This window comes from Helicoverpa armigera, chromosome 20 (assembly GCF_030705265.1).
Source record: "Helicoverpa armigera isolate CAAS_96S chromosome 20, ASM3070526v1, whole genome shotgun sequence".
In the NCBI taxonomy this organism is placed as follows: domain Eukaryota; kingdom Metazoa; phylum Arthropoda; class Insecta; order Lepidoptera; family Noctuidae; genus Helicoverpa; species Helicoverpa armigera.
In genome coordinates, this window is record NC_087139.1 from 4,814,873 (window position 1) to 4,836,252 (window position 21,380).

Sequence of the window (21,380 nt, forward strand, 5' to 3'; positions counted from 1 at the left end):
CAAAAAAATGATTAAGCAATAATATAATATAACATCTAAATAATATAAACAATGAAAATGCGACAGTATTGTAGGAGATAAAAACTTATATAACTAACACCACATACTATAGTTAGCTGGTAAAACAAACAAAAGCATTGTTCCAAAAAGTCAGCAGCTAAAACAAAACACTCTCACAAAAACAAAAAAAAAACATTCACAATCAAAACAGAGCATATCGTATATAATCCAGGCCGGCGGTTTCGGGGCCGCAATCAAAATGGCCGCTGTGATTATGCCAATCACCTGCCGTTATGCAGATACTACAGCCCTTGAGCAAACGGCTTCAGGATGTTACTTAACTTTCACAATACTTGCAATTTATCCGCTTATACCACTATCGGCCGTCGTTAACTTAAAAGGTTGGGGCTTGGTCAGGGTTTGAGCGGTAGCGGGTGATAGTATTTAATTATTTTTTTCTAATGATTTTCTGTGTTAGGTACTGGTTCAGTTTTTTTGTTGTGAAATATGGAGTGGGAATATCTCGTGTGCAAAAAAACTTTTGTGTTGAAATCAAGTAACAGTTCAAGCCATTTTGGCCCACCATCTACAGGGAAAATATGAATCAGTTACCTATACGGATCATATATTAATTATTACTTTCGGCAATTAAAAATCAGACTATTTTCAATTCACTACTTGAAACATATCTAGCGAACTTTTTTTTGACAAAAGCACAGGTGTTTCAAGTCAGGTAATTCAAAATTAAATTCGCAGTAACTAAAGTAAAACTTTAATTAGGTAACAAAGGCGAAGTTTTAATAATTAATAAAGGATGGCTAACAAATCTTGATTTAAAATTCACCTTCAGAAACTTGACTTCGGTGTATTAATAAAAGATTAAGTAGTATGAAAGAAACTCTGCGACGTTGGTATATGAATAGGTTTGCATTAGGTATCGCAAAAAGTGTCCAATGTATATTTTGTCGCTATGTATATTTTAAAATAATACCCAATTTACAAGCTTTTTTGTCGCTCCTTATTTAATAAATATTTAGAAGAGGTAGGTTAAGTAAAAAAAAAACAACCCAGATTATGAGTAAAATAAAAAAAAATATAAAAGGGTCCTTGACCTTGAATGAATTTTTAACTTACGGTAGAATTCAACCTCTCAAAAATGAAAGTCAATATGTGTCGCTCGATAAGCACATATACCTTACAAGAAAAACATATCCCGAAAGGATAGACCAGTAATTCAAAAGTTATAATTAAATTAGCAACCACATTACTTTCGCGTCGCTATCTTTCTAACCCCGCCTAACTAATCTCAGTAACTTTACAGCGTGTGGCAGTTAACGTAAGTTGTAAGAACTTGTTAACGCTAAGCAGCCAGTAAATACTAGATGCAAATAAACAGTAAGCGCGCACGGCAACTTATCAGTTACGTCTAACTTGATGCGTTAACTGTTTGTTTTAAAGGCTTGCGTAAAATTGTAGGAGATTCTTTGGGGGTGTGCATTTAGTGTTAAAAGTGTTTATTGTAACAATTTTTTTTGATATAGGCCTTATTTGTTGCTTATTAAATTGCGTTAGAGTACCCTGAAAATTGCTACAACAGTCGGCCAACATTTGATACGATACGATGCCGCGATGGTTGGCAATTGTTTTCTTAAAGAAAACCTTGACTCACATCTTTTCAGTCTTTCCTTTTTATAATACCAGAACTTTGTAATGTGCTTACTAACATTCATCTTCATACTGATTTATGAGCCCAAACAAACTATCGGTCGACTAAAAGTTTGTAGTAGTTGTAGGGTAGGCATTAAGTAACTTCAAAAGATTTTGCAGGTATTATGTGCATTTTCACTGACAACTTTATTCTAATGCAATCATTGTATGAAACTAGATACGAGTATGTTCGTTTCGTTCTTTCAAAACCATTTACTATCATAAATTAAACTCCGATAAATAATCATGTTCGGTATTTGGATAGAGTCTTGTAAAAGGATCTCCTTGACCTCACGTTACCTCCCAAGGTCAAAACGAGGCCTCGAAACGCTGAAGAAAGGTTTCTTATATTTACATACAGTGATGAATGGGCCGCTTTAATCGATGCTGCTTTTTAAATACTGCTTTGTAACAGAATAAAATTGGTACAGATAATACAGAAATTGTAGCGTTATTTTTAAAGATAAGATTCATAAATAAGAAGGTTTATGAAGAGTATTATACTATCGATCATGTTAAGCATATTCTTTTCTCAAAAATGATTTTATTAATATTTTATTGGTATGCACATGTTTTACTAAGCTTTTTCGTCGCTTCTCATCTATACAATAATATACAAACATATAAATTGTGAGTTATAATCTCTGGATCTATTGAAGCGATTTTGAAAATTATTTACCAACAGTATTTTTTGGTATCATATGCTATAATTTCATCCAAATACGCGATATAGTTTCCAGAGCAAGCGACTAAAACATCCCAAAGGCAGCTAGTAAGTCACAATTTGGCAAATCATCCTCACAGGTAAGCCTACATAAGTAGCGATATACCTTCGGGCTGAAGCAATATTGTAGCTTGCCACTACAGCGCCCCTCACGAAGGATTAAACTCATTGTGCCATCACTAACCTCTTTGATGACTGACTTCGAAAATATTTTACCAATTTTAAATGTAAATTATTGGTGTCAAAGGCTATATTTTGAGGCTAAGGTCTGCCGGGGCTGTGGGATTGTTCGAAAGAGTTACCGCGGCTCTGGTACAGTCAACTGCACATCAGTGGTAACAGTTTTATAGGAAAATCGTACTTATTACTATTAAGTTAAGGTGCATGACAGTTACCACTGATGTGCGGTCTACTGTACATAAAAGGCCTACGACGGAACACGACGGTTTTTAGTCAGTAAGAGTCTGACACTCCCTCACCACCGCTAACCCACAGTGGGAGGGGTCATTTGATGATTTTTGATGTCGTTAAAAGAAAGGCTATGTTTTATCCAGATTTCCACAGCAAGCGACTAAAACCTCCCAATGGCAGCTAGTAAGTCACAATTTGGCAAATCATCCTTACAGGTAAGCCTACATAAGTAGCGATATACCTTCGGGCTGAAGCAATATTGTAGCTTGCCACTACAGCGCCCCTCACGAAGGATTAAACTCATTTTGCCATCACTAACCTCTTTGATGACTGACTTTGTCAATATTTACCAATAATAAATGTATGTCATTGGTGTCATAGTCTATTTTTTATCCAGATACAGTTATCGGCACGTATCTTGAGCTCTGACCTTCACCAACGCAGAAATACTTTATTGGGTCCCTTTTGTGGTATGAAGTGAGGCGTGGGGGCGGGCTAAAGCGGTGATTGGCCCGCAGTGCATCGCGTCATAGCCGTCAATCGGGATTAGTTCTTTGCTAATAAATCACTTCTGCGCAGATGTAGGTCAGAGCTCAAGATTCGTGCCGATAACTATACCACACTAATTTTCACAGCAAGCGACTAAAACATCCCAAAAACAGCTAGTAAGTCACAATTTGGCAAATCATCCTTACAGGTAAGCCTACATAAGTAGCGATATACCTCCGGGCTGAAACAATATTGTAGCTTGCCACTACAGCGCCCCTCACGAAGGATTAAACTCATTGTGCCATCACTAACCTCTTTGATGAACCTCTTGTGTACAAGTGGAGCGGAGGAACTAATTCTCTCTCTATATTCGTATTGTCTACAGATGTTAAGGACGTAAAAATGTTGTGGTTATAAGAGTATTGGTGTTATTGGATGTTCAAACTAATATTGTTACTATGATTGAAAAAAAAAACTGCAAAACTGAATTTTGTAGCGTTCATAAGTTACTTAGTACTTAAACGCTACGTTAGAAGCAACGTTCCGTAAGTGCTTATCTCTATTTCACGTCGATTTTTAAGAATTATTATAGTAAATGCATATATATTTTATTTTGTAACTCACTATCTTCGTAAAGTTGTCGATCATCATTTGCGCATTAAAAATTGATTGGCATTAATAGAAGAACAACTACCAACATAAAACACAATGAACTTGTAATCAATGATGAACTTGATTGTAACTTAGCGTCAATAAGTTTGACACTAACTTAGTTAAGTCATTCTATAAATTTTCTGCAACATGCTTTCAGACTTTACTTAGCTGATCCAAGTATGTGTCAAATAAAGGTTATTTGATTAAATCGAGTAAATCATACAGTACCTACCTATTATGAAAATATATAAAGCCTGAAGATTTTTTGCGATGGAAAGAATTACGTCTAATTATTTTTCGTTGAGGTGTTTTTTTAATTTAATCAACAGAGATACTTTGACTACAACAACCAAAATAAAAAACGGCCTGCGACAATTCAGCCAAAAACCTTCAATACCAAGGTCACCATTGAAATCGTCAGCACAAAATTAACTATCGTAGCATTTGTTCGGTTAATTCTAAAAGGAACCGTCGTACATTCAAACGGTTCAATCCACGACCTGTTATCGCCTTGACGCCGAAGGTTTATAGTACCTTCACGAGGATATTTAAAAGCCGTCGGCAGTTACCCTAATAATAGGGCTAAACGACGCCCCGTGATTAATGACCGGGACGGGCAGGGCCGGGTGTGTTGAGTAGTTTCATGTAATATGGAGCTTCTGTATCTAAACTACTCTGTGGTAATTGGTTATTGTACACTTTCATAATCTCTGTGGAATGGGTTACTGGTTATTTTATGTCGGACCTGCAGCATACTTGATTGGCTTCTGACGTCATCAGACAACGTCTTTAAAGACATCAGCATATATATTTTTTTAAGTATTTGAGTTTTCAACAGGTCACCATCACAATTTAAAGGCAAGTCTCTCCGCAAAACACATAATAAACAAATAAAATCTGGATGAAATAAACCTTAAATAAAGGACTATTGTCAAGAATGACACACGTATGCAATCCAGGCTGCTTTGAACATATGAGTTCCTAAAATCTATACTCTGTTTTCAAAATATTTTTCTCATTTTTCTCGAAACATAGGTAGTAAGCCCTAAGGAGTTTTCCATTAATATTTAATGTCGGCTTCACAGTACTATCGGGTGTAAGAGCAGTGCGTGTATCGGAAGCCGCGCAACGCGTCGAGTATTTGCATAGATAAATGTACAAGTCGTAAGTACAGTAGGTATTGAAATATACTGTGGGAAAAGCCTTCGAACTGAATATTATATAAAACTTTTTTATCTCGATATCATAAAAAAAAACACTTAATGTGTAGAAAACATAAATAAATAATAACGGCGTCCAGACTGATTATCGACTAAGTTGGCTATTCTCTCTAACAAGATGTCAGCTACCCAGAACATGTCATAGTGTACATTTGCACAAGTATTTGCTAGGTCATAGGTGCACTCTCTATATTATCATCACTATCATAGTCTAATGGGACGGCAATCCGACACGAACGGAGAGAGATTAGGCCCAGGAACGACATTTACGTGATTACGTGCTCTCTGAGGCACAGACATTTGTCCTGCACAGTAAACTAAAAAAATCCCACCAGCAAAAAAATATGCAACTAATTCTCTGCTTATTTTTTATTTTATTTTTTATTTTTATTTTTTGTAATAAAAACTATCCTATGTCCTTTCTCAAGTTTCAAACTATGTCTGTACCAAATTTCACACAAATCGGTTCAGTAGTTTAGGCGTGAAGAAAAGACAGACAGACAGACAGACAGACAGACATACAGAGTTACTTTCGCATTTATAACACTAGTTTACAAAATCAAACTTTTTGTCTGTTGCCGTGGATTTAATGGCTGGTAACATTCACTTATGTTTAGTTTTTATTAATTACACCCGCAAAAATTTTTTTGTAGCTCGACTTTACTTGTTATTGACTTTCTCTTTTCTGAACCTTTTTCAGTCGCTAAAGTACGTATTTTATTGTAATTATACAAATATGTGAAGTTTTTACAACACAAGTAGTTCAAGGAGGCGTTGTTTGAACAATCCAAACCATGTTTGTTACTTATGTGGAGAATATGTGTTTGAGAAGAGTAGAAATGTCATCAGAGACGCTTAAAAATACTTATTTTTTTATATTTTGGAATGTTGTTAGATAAAAATGACAAATCTTGGGCTCCTGATTGTGTTTGTAAATCGTGCGTTGAATACTTAAGATTATGGAAAAGTGGTAAAAGAAGTACTTTTAAACTTAAAACACCAACTATTTGGAAAGAATCGAAAAATCATCTCGACGACTCTTACTTTTGTAGCGTGATCATAAACAGCTTAAACACCAAAAATCGAGCTAAATGTCAAAACCGAAGTAGTACATGTGTTCAGCGTCCAGTGCAGCATTCACCTGAACTTTCAGAGAATAAAAATTATATTGAATTTTGAAAAATTATAATGAAAATTATGTTGAACTTGTCGAAGACCTGCTTTTACAATTAAGAGATATGGGATGCAATTTGAGCATAAACTCACTTCCTCTTCAGTCATCTGGACAGATTTCCGGAAAATTTAGGAGATATGAGCGCAGAGCAGGGAGAACGTATGCATCAAGATTAACGTGTCATGGAAGAACGTTATCAGGGTTTCTGGGATGTAAATATGATGTCTGACTATTGCTGGTCTCTGATACGCCATTTCCCAAAGTCTACACATAAGAGAAGAGCTTTAAAGCCAAGTTTTTTGGAACTTAACAATTAATATAATTTTTAAACAAATATTCTTTAAGGTAAATACACGTTTTTTCTCTTTAAACCGCACTTAGCTGAATCTCAAAAACTAGAGCTGATAAAAAAAAAGTACTAATAGTTTTAAATATGGTTAAATATGAGTAGTCAACAACAGCTTAAAAAATCCCGGCAACAACTGTACTGTAAACTAGTGTAATATTAGTTTGGATATCCCTTTAGTCATTATTGTCCACAACGCGGAACACAAAGGATGGGCTCGGTTTTCAACAAACACTCGGTTATCACTTTATCATTTCACTGAATATTTCGCTGAAATTCTGTAATGTGGCTTTAAAACATGTAAAATGGCGTGCAGTTTTTTTTATACATACGCAGTTTTCAATGATTTACAATGAAGATGCAAATAAAACTAATACATATATACTATCTCCTCGTAGTATTAAAAGGATTGGATCAAACTTGGCTCTAATATAGCTTACACATCATATTAAAATGTAGGTTACTTTTTATCCGGTTGCTAAAAGTAGTTCCCTCAGTAAACTAGTTAAGTAGTACTAAATACTCAATACGGAAATTTAGTAAGCAACAGTAAACGTACGACAATTAAAAAAAAAACCCTGATAAAATTTCCACGTCCCAATGAAAGTTCACAAAAAAATTAAGTCAAAGCATTTGGCTGTAGCTTTGGCAGGCAAAACAAAACCTAAATTAAAGTTGCTAAAAGACTAGAGAGCAAGTGTTGGCAGAACCAGGTCAGTCGGCGACCTAGAAAGAATCGAGAAATACCTGGCCTAGGTCTGAGCCAAACGCTTAATCGCCTATATTTTGTGCTATACGTACTTCGTTGTACAACCTTTTTTCTGCAATGCTGGCTGGTTTAAAAAATGAATTCTAGCTGCGAATGTTGTATAGTTGTGACTTTGATTCCGAACATTTTGAATGTTATTAACACGCTCATTTTAAACTTGTTATGTAATGTGATCTATGCTTGTTAAAGTCAGCCTAACACTGAGTAAAGGGCATTATTTCAACCAATGTCATGCATAAGGACCGATTCATCTTCTTTTCATAACAATCGTACCTATAGGTTGAAATGCTATTAACAATATGAAACTCGCAATGAATGAAAAACTAATATAAGTTATTACTTTTAATCAGAATCGCCCTCTAGGCGCACCAAACAAGTTTTATTCATACAAAACCAGATCTCATGTTATTAAACAATAATAACGTGGACATCTCCGCAGTACAAACGTAAAACTTCATAAAATATGAATACTACCTGGTCCAGTTACGACGTGATCTCTATCGGATATTTCAATCCACTTCAACTGTGCTCGTTCGATAATGAACTCAAGTACAAATAAAATATGGACGGAATTGGATTGATTCAAATTCCAATCGTATCAGTCGGTCATTCGTGTAAGTTGTAGGGTTGCTTCGAAGTTAGGTCATGTTTTCGTTTTGTGTTTGCGGAGATTTTTTGAGAAAAAAGAAGCCACAGCAGCTCCATATTTTGTGTCGATAAAAAGATAATTTAAATATGTCCTAGTTGCCGTTAAAAAGCCTCTACATATATAGTATGATTTACATGATAACCCTACCCACAGATAATATTTATTTAACTTATAATGCTGACGTTTACTCATAGTATGCTTTACTAGTGTGACTGTAAATGAACACGTACTTTAAGTAAATATACTTTTTGTCCTAATAAACATATGTATTTATATAATCTCACTCCACCCAAAATATCTCTCCATATCAAAAACGTATCTAATCATAAAAACATCTTACCCACAGCCCTATTACATACGGTGTATCTATAGCACGGAAGTCCCCATCTACCCGAGATCCGGCCACCGACGGCTACAGTAAATCAATCCCCCATTTTTGTGTACCATCTCATATTTCATATTTACTCCGACATTAGTGCAAATGTGTATTTGTAGATGTAACATAATCTTGTATCCACCCTTTTGTTTTCTACGTTCGCTATCTGACTTGCCTTTTATTTTATTCATGAGTGAATTATTGTTTTTGTTTTTTTGGGGTTCTGTTTTCAATTGATGTTAAGGTCGAGTCATTAAGGTTTTGAATGTTTTTGTGTGTTTCTTTTTGAATCGCAATTCGGTGAAAAGTTGGGAAATATAGAGAAACTAGTGTGCCCTAATTAGGTACATAGCACGAGACAGTTTTTGACAGTTGGAAAAAATAAGCCAATGTTTTGATGTTCTAATTTTGATCTTGATTCCGAAACGAAAATGCCTGAACGTGTATTTTTTATTTTTGTTGCTAGATGTAATTTGCTGTTTTGCAGTTAACCCTCATATATTTATACATAAAATATATATTTTATATATCCTTACGATAAAGCAGGTACCATAGTATATATTATAGTGCCTGCCCCGTTTAGGTGAGGATAGTAAAATAGGATTGTATGCCATCACAGTGCGGAAATGTGAACGTGATACTCTTGAGCACCAGATGAAGTTTGCGTCTGAGATAGCGTACTAACGCGTTTTATGCTTATCTTATATATAGATATGTATATAGGTACATATCTTTATTACTATGTAGGTATTTGTCATACCCATGTTTATTTATCCTTAATTTTTAGAAGTGATGTCAAACTTTTTAATGTGAAAATACTTTTTTTCTCCTTTTTAAGCTCGACGTTCAGTAAACTGGAATATTTGTGTGAACATTTTTAAATACTTTATTAAACGCATAAAATACTAGCTTCCCACGGCTTCGCCCGCATGGTATGTTGATAAAAAGTAGCCTATGTATCACCTATCTACACACTAAATATTATCTACAAAATCGGTCCAGTCGTTTTCACTTTTCACATTCCCACAATATATTACTTTAGTTGGATACATGGTATTATCGAAATCTAAGCACCCCATCAGGACAAAACAACACACTACACTATCAAACAACCATAATCGTTTATAACGCAACTTATCAACCGATTCTGAGAGCATATTTCATAGCACTTCATCTACAATACAGATACAGTACACTACGTACAAGATCTGCTCTCGGAATCACATAAATTTGTCAAAGCATGATTGATGTCTTGGACGCCGGCTTATCTCAGACCGCAGGCTAGCCCCAACTAGCTTGTACGCAATTAATCGAACTAACTTGCTATAGGAAAAATATGTAGATTTATAGGAAGTTTGTATGGGCTTTTATGAATGGTGGGAAGTCGTTTTTAGATTGATAAAAAAAAATCTGGTCGGGACTTGTCATAAAATGTGTGACATCATCCTCCGAGCCTTTTTCCCAATCTCATGTTGGGGTCGGCTTCCAGTTTAACCGGATTCAGCTGAGTACCAGTGCTTTACAAGAAGCGACTGCCTATCTGACCTCCTCAACCCAGATAAAACCCGTGATAAAATGTGTGACGTTAAGTTAAAATGAAAATGTGTTATGTTACCTTTGTATTACATGTTGTGGTCTAAAAATATCGTAGACATCTAAATTGAGTTTAAATGATACCATCACAAAGCGACCAAAATATATATGAAATTAATTGGTGCAGAAAATATTATCTCGCCAGTATTGCAATATTCCAATAGTCAAACGTTAAAATACCCAATGTTAACACAGCATTATAATTGCTAACACAATACCAAATAATAATAATAACATCATATTTGCATACTATGATTAGTTTGACAATTATAATTAATCAATTTCAAACACGGATAACGCGTAGCAGGCGCTACGAGCTGCGTAGCATTTCGTAGCCGCGTAGCTACGTAGCGCTACGACATTTGATGATTGCTCAAATTATGTTTGAGTTAACATTTTTGTGTTTTTAATGAAGTTCATGTAATTTATGTAAAGTGTGTACACAGTGAATACATCAATCCATTTATTTTTGTAGTATTCGATTTTATATCAGAATTGTGCTCGTCAATATTTGTAATCAAATAAAGGCAGTGTAATCAATATGAATATTTTTGTAGTAAAGCGAGTGTACCTGTATATTGGTTTGCCTCCCGTGGCCTTGCCGGCTCGGAACCAGAGTACCATGTAGACCCTGTCTTCGTTAGTGTCGGGTGTGACGTCACACGGGAGGGAGGCTGTTCGACCCAGCACTGCGTCTACGTCGACCGTCGACACTGCAACAATGTACATGTATTTAATTGACCGATTTATTCAAAAAGTATACCTGTATACTATAAAAATATGTGCCACGGCTGCAATAGAAGATAGTATTATGTACATTTATCATGAGTAAAGGTAACTTAATGAGCATACTGTGTATTTTTTTAAACAGTTGAAACTGCGTATTTGTGATTATTTATTTGAAAGAGAACATCTCGCAGTCTAAGTTTAACTGTAGTATTCTGGTCTTCACTCTGAAATATAAACACAATACTACCATGCATTAAAACCGTAGCAGATTTGTTTAAAGCACCTTAAGTCGTATATACAAAAAGTATATTTTGGAGGTCCTAATTGATTATTGAGCATTGTTGACAACCAAAGAGCGCTTAACCATTTATACTCCATTCCATTTAGTCATAGAATGACAGTTCAAACAAATTGCCAGTATGCGAGTCAAAAGTCGGTCGAAACGACACACGTTAAAGCTTCGAGAATTTTCCCCAAATAAAATGGCGGGTTAGCTTTGCAAATAGCGCAAGTGACTGTTGAATACTTTTTAATCCAACCAATCACCAAATGTCTGTCTATTGTTCGAATATTTTTGCCTAAAGAAACTCGACAGTTTTATGCATTTGAATTGTTTTCGATATTTCAGAGATTAAGAGGAAAATAGTTTTGTTTCTTCTATTTTGTTTTTAGGGCTGGCTTTAGTTTGATGAATGTTGCTGAAATACTTTTTTAAGAATAACAACTATATTATAGTCGCGTACGTCTAAAGTCTAATGGAATGCAATCACCATTCTGGACCTACAAAATTATTGAATGTTTAACACCACTTTTGTAACCATATAAGGTTACATCAACTCAAATATAATAATAATTCAGAGAAGCCAGAAAACTTAATTCTTTTCCCCTGTTTTCAATTGGTAGGATATAGTTATCGTCTTAACGACCGCCAACGACCAATCACAACTCATTGGCTTCGTCCGTCCAGACTTCTTAGTTAAACTTTAATTAATTTTCAGTCTAGCTATTATATAGGGTTCCATATTGCTCCTTTAGGTTCAGCTCCTCATTATCCGTGCACCCTTCGCAACTAAGGGTCCCCGCAAGCGTGTTAGTGCACGTTATTACTGTATAATATAGTCTTAAGTTCCTACGTACCCCTCAATAGTCGGCCCTCCTGTACCATAATTATACTATAAGCGCCGTAAATTACACCAAGAATTTTCTCATACATACTACCTCTTCCGTCTGGTTAATTTAATACAAGTTACGAGTTTACGACCCCTCCGCATAAGTAAAGCGCAAGGCATACTGACGGAAAGTTTTGTCTGCAGCCTTTTACTCTAAATTCTTAGCATACTGAACACTGTTTATTGTGCCTGTAGAACTGGAAAAGTAAGCGCATTTTTGCTGTGCAACGAATTGCTTGTACAAGGAAAGGATCAGATTATTTCAAATAAATTCTAGGATTGGAGTACGTGGGCTACTTATCTGTGTTACGTCACTCTGGTACCGAAATATTCAACGCTACTTCATTTTGAATTTACCTCAATATGCCTCGAGCCTAAGCCGACGACAACTTATCACGAAAATCCTTTTCATAAAAACATAATTTTGTTCACATTTTTGTTTTATCATTGTTAGAAGAAATGAAAAAATAAAAATACACGTCGTTTGTTAGGTAATATCTACGAAATTGTGTTCGTACAAGCTTGCTACCTGCCGTGATGCTCGTTAGATTAAAATGCATGCATACCTGTGTATACGTGAACAGCGCAGTAGACGAAAGCTAATTTCGGTACCCCAAGTCGTCGGCACAAAACATTCATGGTAGTCGCTCGAGACGCCGGTAACAAGTCCCGCCTTCGAACAACTCCAGCAAAAAGAACGCCTAAGTGAATATCACTGTTATTCTGTACTTACATCGTTACGATTCCTGGCTTCCCTTTCTCGAGGCGATAAAGAGACCATGAATATAAATAAACGCAATATTAAAACGCTCCGTTTCCACACCGCATGAAATAATCTTCTTTTCTTTAAGGAAAAACTGTCACCGTGTTGGGGCCAAGTAATGTACACCATCAGTCATACTTAGAAGGAATTTTCAATTTACTCAGTGTGAAGACTACCCTAATAAAGACGGATTACTTGGTCTCGCGGTGCCAGTAGGGTATCAATTTGCTTGAAGACCCAAGAGGTATTGTGCCCCCGATATATGTATTGCGTAAGTTTTTATGCCGTAGACAAATTATGCTCAATCGCCCATAGTGGGGGAACTAACCTTGGTACTTTGTCGCTATTTATAAAATCCGTCTGTGCCAAAACAGTAATATGTTTTTTATCAAACAATCTTTACTACGTACCTGCTCTATTTTACCGCTCGTTACCTAAGTGAATTTCGTGGTAAAATGGTCTATAAAACGTGAGAATTTTCGTAGTTTCCTATTAAGTTTAGTGAACCTTAACATATCGAAAGGATTACGTGAGCATTACTGGAAAGTATACATCATAGAAACGTCTAGCTGGTTTTACATTAGAACGAGCTCTTGATGCGTCAATTTGAATACAAACTTTTTATTTCGAAAGTGTCGTGAAACAAAACACACAAAAAGTTTTTTGTAAACAATGGAAAGAAAAAGAGCGACGCTGCTAGGCAGCGAGACACGAACGCCTACCCACGTTAAGATAAGAGCACAGAAATGAAATTCCAAATCTGTCCCGCCCCTTTATTTCGATATCACCGGCGTTCGACTTACAATAACAGCACAATAAAGCTGTTCTGACAAAGCCTCAACTTTCGACGTTGAATGTCACGCATAATGTATCGGAAATATAAATTATATTAGATTGGTGGTTTGCCGTTGTAATGGGTGGCTATAACGCGCCCGCAGATTGTGTCGTGTTGGAGGGCACTAAAGAATTGCGCCACTCATTACTGTGGTGCCGAATGTGGCCAGATGAGTGGTGGGGGCATGTCACGACACGCCACCACGTATGAGCCTCGCCAATCTGCGCACGTTTAATGTTCGACGCGATCTGAATATTTTGGCTCGGTAACTAACTGCATTTTGAAGTCTGTGCGCTCGAAACCTTAGCTTTGGGACTTTATGTCTATTTGACGACTGGTATGATCACATAGTAATGTAAAATAAAGGTATATTTGTTAAAATAAGAAAGTAAAGATGGAATGGTTTGATTTAAAATTCTCTTATAATTAAAGAGAGCAACGCAAAAAAACGAGCAACGATTCCTTGAGCTCCATTTTTTCATGACAGGCAGCGGGCTAAAATGTTCCACCTACCGTCCTTGTCGTTTGAGTGTAAGCTCCTACAAGTACGTTGACGTGTAGCGATGTTGGGCCTTTGATCAAAGCATGTCGTGCCGGTAAACATAAAGCAAAAATGGACGATAAAAATATTCAGGGCTTTCTTCTTGACAACTTTTTAGAATTTCGCAACGATTTTTTGTAGAAATGAAAAACAATTTTACATAGCTTCAATCGTGGCTGACGAACTTTGTAAGTTTATTTAAGAAACAGATAGAAAAGCTATTAATTTTATTTGAAGATGGCAACTTTATTTCGAGGTGTAGTAAAACCTTAAAACGTACTCAAGTATACTAAAATGACGCTAAACTCCGCGAAGGGAAGCTAAGAAAAGCTCTTTCGTCTCTCGTTCTCTCAATATATCATATTTTTTCGCAGACTCTCAAGATATACGAGCGGTTGTTTCGCGCGTGACAGGCCTCCGGGGGTAATATTAATAAAATTATTGTGGAGACACGTCGCAAGCCCCGGCTCTGACCTACTCGCGTCGCGCGAACTACTCTGTTGTCGACTGTACACCACATGTGCACGTTATTGCTCATCCGAACCGTATGTACTCGCGCAGTTTCAGTTTAACTGTTACTCTAACTATTGTGGGGACGTCATGTGGTCAGAGCCTCAGTATATATTTAAAACATTGCTTAAAATTAAAACAATAGAGTAAAATTAACGTTACTAATTTTCTTCAAATAACTGTATTTATTTCACAGTCACTTGCAAGACCATAGCAATTCCTTGAAATCCAGTGTCGCTTAATATTTTGTTTGGGGCTAAATAAAGGTCAACGCGGACATTATGGGTTCTAGGAATTACTCGTTAGTACCCGTTAAAAGTTTCCAGTAGCACTGGGCGTACACTCACTCACACAAGTGTATCGGGTAATAAGAGAAGCGTTAGTGTGCGCGACTGTACCGCAACTCGCGGCCATGACGCTAACAAATAATTTGCACTTTCATTAACGAGCATGTGCTGTGTTTTCTTGTACTTCAACTCGCTCTAGTAATGATTTATTACCTAATAAGGTTTTGTACTCATACAAATTACCTTAGTTGTACAAGTAATGCGGTATAACCACATAACAGCGATTATTTAACGCCGAATTAAATGTAAGTATTTAGAGCTCTTTAGCTTCCAGTAACGATCCGCTTATTTGCTCACAGTAATCATAGTCTAGGCTTCGTATTTATGCCTAAATAAAACGAGCAAGAAAAAAATGTAATAAACCGCTGCGGGCGAGGCAATATATCTAGTGGCGGATATTTATTATTGTCGTACATAGCGGCATCGGGCGCGCTCGATCATCGCCGATATCCAATTACATTAAAATTTCAATTCATTCATCACGGCCACAATGAGAGCTCCGAGCAGTTTTTTCGGCTGTGTGCCCTTTGATTAGATTCGGTAGTGAACAAACCCATCCATTCCGCGACCACAAAAGGTCGCTGAAGCCACCTCGGCCGACTCTCGTTTTCGATTCGTTCCGCTCTGTCCAGAAATTTTCGCAATAAAATTAATCGTTCCAATAAAATTGGAGCCGAATAGAGCCACCCATGCATGAACACTTTTTAATTGGGTCGCTCTTTTTGCTCCTTTCGCAGGCACCCAAACGAGAAATCGAACTTGAGCAGCTCTCTAGTTTACATTTAGACATACCTCAAGAGGTGTTTGCGGTATTGTTTTAACTACAAATCATTGTTGAAAACTCTTCAGACTCATTTAGATTTATCGAACTATTAGCAAAATTGTTGACATAAAATTTCAAGTTGCCTTTGATTATTCGATAATAACGTCGAAAACGTTCATGCAAAAGTTTCCTTTGTAACCATTACGTACGATTGAAGCGACACGTTACGTTCAGCGCTCTCAATCAAATATCAAAGTGAGCAATTTGTTGCGTGTAAACGCAGCTCCCGACGGATTGCATAAAAATCAGACAAAAAACATGGAACAACGATCCGTCGAACAAACGAAAATATATTTCCCCATTTTCATTTTCGACAAGCAATCGCGTTTAATGGGTTGAGCGCGATTCCCACTTGAGTTTGTTCGATTTTGTTTCATTTGATCGCTTCAGCGATTCACGGTGAGGTGCGGCTTGGGAAGGCCGTAAAAATAGTCATTTTAATTATTCCATAATTTCCCATTCATTAAAATCTGTGTTGGTAACTAGATATTTGAAATAATAGCTCCATATTTGCTACAAATGTTATTTAACAGAGTCAAATAGTGAATGTACTACACATGGGATGACGTGGTCATGATTGTATTTTGTTTACATTATTTTGTGGTTAGTGGTTTAATTAATTTGATGTGTGTGCAGTTCCATTTCTAAATGGTTTAGTTTTCAACAATGATTCATTATATTATGCTTATACACTGTACTTTTAGAAACAAACAATTATAAAACCTTTGCAAAGCTCTGAATAGCTTTTTCGATTGAATTGATAAATAGAATCTCTGCTTAAATTGAATATTAATAGAATCGAAACCAAAATACATTCAAAGTTAGTCTCAGCGCTATTATTTCCGATCCTCATGGATTTACCGACAGCCTGACTCAGACAGCCCACAAGCGGATATAAAGTTTAGAATAAAATATTCGATTGATGTACACAGAGTAACTCTCTATTTTTATTTACTTAGATTTGTGTTTATTCAACTTTGCATACCAAATGAAAAGGTATCTATTGTCGTGGATTACTTTTATGACTGAAATAGTTTTGTCGATCTAAGAATTTATGTGCATAGAAGTTGCGTTGTGCGAACATTAGACATCCAAAGAAGTAATACTGAAACTGATTTGCTCAGCTTAATTCATCCGCCCACTTTCTTATCATTTACAGTTCCTGCCAAATAACTTTGCGCCTCTGAAGTAAGCCTATTGCTCTTTTCGTTCAGATCTTGTCAAAACGCATTGCTCGTCCAAAGGTGTACTGGTGACTTTGCCATATTAAAAAAATATATTATTGTGAATGCGTGAGGCTTCAAATGGCCAACTTAAGCAATGAAAAGTTATTTGGCGCGTAACTTAGTACCTAGAAACCTTAATATTTGTAGGTATAATATAATTATATGAGGTTCTTACCTAAGTCCTCAGCGTCTTCGCTCCACTCCCCCTCCTGCGCCCAGCAGGCGGCCAGCATCACCAGCAGCCGCAGCCACATCACTGAACACATCGTATACCAAACTCCTTTACATCGCACAGACAATCACACGACCATAGACACAACACTTTTGAATTTACACCTCATTGACACTGCCTGGCATCGTGCCAGTGTTTTGTTTCTTTTCTTAATTTGAATATTGACAGTTTTGATGTCACCATTTTCTTTTTAAGAACTTATTTGAATTTGTTCGTAAGATATTCACATAGGTGTTTCCAATTTAATGATGAAAAAAAAGCGCGGGAAACCTGAACTTTGGCGGACGTGTTTTCTTTTGCTCAAGTTGAAAAATAATTTTTATATTGGATTAGATTAAGTTTTTGTATATATTCTATCGTAATATTTTGTAGTTTAGTTATAGTGTTAGTGTTAATTCTGTTTGGTAAGTTTTTTATTTAGTTTTTTCTTTAATGAAATGGAACCTCCGGATGACCCCGGAGGAACATTGCCGCCCGAAGTTGGGCATTATGTAACAGTTTCGAACAACGACACCGGAGTAGACACTGATGGCTCCGCCGTCAGTACTACTAATACAAAGAGGAAGAGGGTATCCTCACGCAGCCTTTGCAAACAATGCAATAAAAAGAGGCGCAAAAATGGCGCGAAAACTCAGTCCGACTGCAGTTGTGGCGTGGTGGACATGGAAACTGATCCTTTAAATAGCGCGTCTGTTGTTAGTTCTCATGTTTATAAACCAAATGAATCTCCACAGAAACCGGTTTCGGTAGCCAGATTGGTATACAATTCTTCCGATGCGGCACCATTTCTTGTACATATACAGAGAGAGCAAACTGCTCCCAACGATAATAGCTACTTAAACCCAATTTCATTTGGCAGGTTTTTAAGGAGGAATTCTTTTAAGGGTATAGTAAACGGAAGTTTAAAAAAAATTGGTCGCAATCGTCTGGTTGTTTCCTTTACTACCTACTTAGACGCCAACTCTTTTATTACCAATAGCATATTAGAAAAAGAAAATTTCAAAGCGTTCATTCCAACTTTCTCGGTGACCCGCATGGGCGTCGTTAGAGGCGTTCCCAAGGAGTGGTCCGATGATGATGTCCTCGAAAATATTTCAGTCCCAATTGGTTGTGGAAAAATTTTAAAATTGAGGAGGATTAAACGAAAGACTATTGTAGATGGCAAATCAGAGTTTAAAAACACTGAAACTGTTATATTAACTTTTGATGGCCAAGTTTTACCAAAGCGGGTCTATATGTGCTACACTTCTTTAGCTGTTGACCTTTACATTTACCCTACTATTCAGTGCTATAATTGTTGTAGATATGGGCACGTAAAAAGTCAGTGTAGATCTACCCCTAGATGCTACAAATGTGGTCAAGGTCACTCTGGGGATGGGTGCACCATCTCTGAGGATAATTTGCATTGCTGTCTCTGCAAAGGTTTCCATGAGGCCACTAGCAGGAAATGTTTAGAATATGAGAGGCAGAAAAACATAAAAGAATCTATGGCCAAATCCTGCATTTCATATGCTGAAGCCTCAAAACTTCATCCCACAATTTCCAAAATTTCTTATGCTGATGCTTTGCTTTCCTCTCCCACAGTTTCAAGCAATATAAATGCTTCTGTTCCTCAGGATTACTCTCCAACAAAAAATAAAACATCTTATAAAAAAACTGTATTTATTAAGCCTCGTTCCCCCCCTCAGTTTTCAAAAGGTTATGATCAGCAATTCCATCAAGAACTCGCTAGGGGTCTGCCTCAACCAAAAGATGGTTGTGCTCTCATCCCCAGAGATGATCTATCATCAGCCTCAGTAAATGAGTTAATCATAGCACTAATTAAATCTTTAACCCAGACTCAACACCTCTCACCGACCATCGCTGCCACTGTAATTAATGCAGTTTCTGAAAAGAATATTCATAATGGAACACAAAGCCAAGGCAATACAATGGAATTGTCGAAGCGCAATTAATAAGAAATCTGATATAATACATCTTGTCAATAATTTTAAACCTATAGTTTTTGCCCTACAAGAGACATGGCTTAAACCAGGGTCTTTGTTTAAGATCCCTGGCTACGCCTGTCTTAGGGAAGACCGTTCTGATGGGTATGGCGGTGTAGCCTTACTCATCAGGCATCATCATTCATTTTCACTTTTCTCACTCCCATCTCATAATAATTCATTCTCCATAATTGCAGCTGTTGTAGATAGTATATGTTTCGTTTCTGTATATATTCCTCGTCCTTCTTCTTCAATCTTTAATGAACTTGTAAATATTTTATCTCTTCTTCCCAAACCATTTATAGTTTTAGGGGATTTTAATTCTCAACATGAAGTATGGGGTAGTGCTACAACAAATAGTTATGGTAGTACTTTATTAGATATGTTAGATAATATTAATCTTTGTATTTTAAACACTGGGTCACCTACTCGACGCACATCTCCAAATGAAGGTGCCAGTGCACCTGACCTGTCACTATGCACTAATAAACTAGCCTCGCATTTGAGTTGGGAAGTTATGCCTTCTACTTATGGTAGTGATCATTTTCCCATAGTTTTAAAATTTCCATCCAGCCAAAAATCTTATTCCAGTCGCCCTCCGCGGTTGAAGTATAAACTAACTGATATAAACTGGCATACGTATAGGGAACACTTGGATAAAATCGTTTCTAGCCTTCCTGAAATTCAAAGTGGGAATGAACAGGCTTGTGCTGATGCTTTATCAGATGCCATGATAAAAACTGCCGATAATCTTTTCCCTCATAAAAAATCACAAAACAAAATCCCATTGCCACCATGGTGGGATAGGGATTGCACAGATGCTATACACAAAAGAAAGCAGTGTGAACTGTTCTACTTTGAAAATTCTACCGAAGAAAATTTTGACATTTTATGTGAAGTAATTTCAGACACCAAAAAGTTATTAAAAAAAAAGAAGTTTGAGGGCTGGAGATCATTTTGTCTTTCCATATCACCAAATGTTAAACCTTCTCTTGTTTGGCGCAACATAAGAAGATTCAGATCAGCTTTCTCTGAACCGGTTACTGCATGCCTTCCACCTCAATTAAGAAATAGTTTTTTAGATAAATTAGCTCCCCCATACGTCCCAGATAATATATCTGCGTATCATATGCCTTACACATTATCAGATCCTCCCTGCGTACTCGATAATCCATTTACTTTAGAAGAGCTAAAAGGTGTTTTGTACCAAATCAAAGACTGTGCACCAGGTGCAGATGGTATACCTTACTCTTTTCTGGCTAATATGAGTGATTTATCTCTTTTATATTACTTAAAATTAATTAATCAAATTGTAATTTCTGGTAAGGTTCCCATTTCTTGGAAATCGCAAGATATCCTTCCAATTTTGAAACCCAACAAAAGTCCTTCTGACTGCTCATCTTATCGACCAATAGCTTTGTCATCTGTAATGTTAAAGATCTCGGAACACTTAGCTAAAAATAGATTAGAATGGTTTATAGAAAGTAACAAAATATTAAGCGAAAGTCAATTTGGTTTTAGGCGTGGTAAAAGTACCCTAGATAGTCTAAGTATCTTTATCACTGACATTAGATTAGCATTTTCTTCCAATCACTCCATAGTTTCAGCTTTTCTGGATATCACTTCGGCTTACGATAACGTTGTAATTTCTATGTTAAAATATAAACTTCTGCAGTTAAATGTGCCTATAATGCTTGTAAATTTCATTTTAAATATATTATCTGAGAGGTATATAAAACTTACTCACGAGGATTCTTGTGAATCTAGAGTCGTGTGGAGAGGTCTCCCTCAAGGTTCAGTTCTTAGTCCTCTACTTTATGACATTTATACTTACGATCTTGAATCTTCTCTAAATAATGAAGTGAAAGTGCTCCAATATGCTGATGATCTTCTGTTGTATTGCCCAAATTACTCTGTTACAACGGCCTGTGATTCATTGTCATCGGGTCTCACTCTTTTAAAGAAATGGATGGATAACAATGGTCTTGAGCTGTCTACCGCAAAAAGTACTGTTGTACTTTTTTCTAGGATGCGTCTTCCTCCTCCTGTGTATGTATATTATGATAATGTTCCTATTCCTGTTAAATCATCAGTCAAGTTTTTAGGTC

At 36.5% G+C, this 21,380-nt stretch overlaps 1 protein-coding gene across 1 annotated transcript in view; it reads right to left on the reverse strand.

The window, feature by feature from the left end:
• LOC110378599 (hemicentin-1) overlaps nt 1-20,449 on the reverse strand; it is a 64,168-nt gene extending 43,719 nt beyond the window's left edge. The window contains exons 1-2 of the mRNA XM_064039687.1: nt 17,231-20,449; nt 10,684-10,825 (exon numbers count right to left, since the gene is read on the reverse strand). Of these exons, the coding sequence (XP_063895757.1) occupies nt 10,684-10,825; nt 17,231-17,321 (233 nt within the window). The 5' untranslated portion in view covers nt 17,322-20,449. The remainder of the gene's footprint in view (nt 1-10,683; nt 10,826-17,230) is intronic.
• Nucleotides 20,450-21,380: the final 931 nt, after the last annotated feature.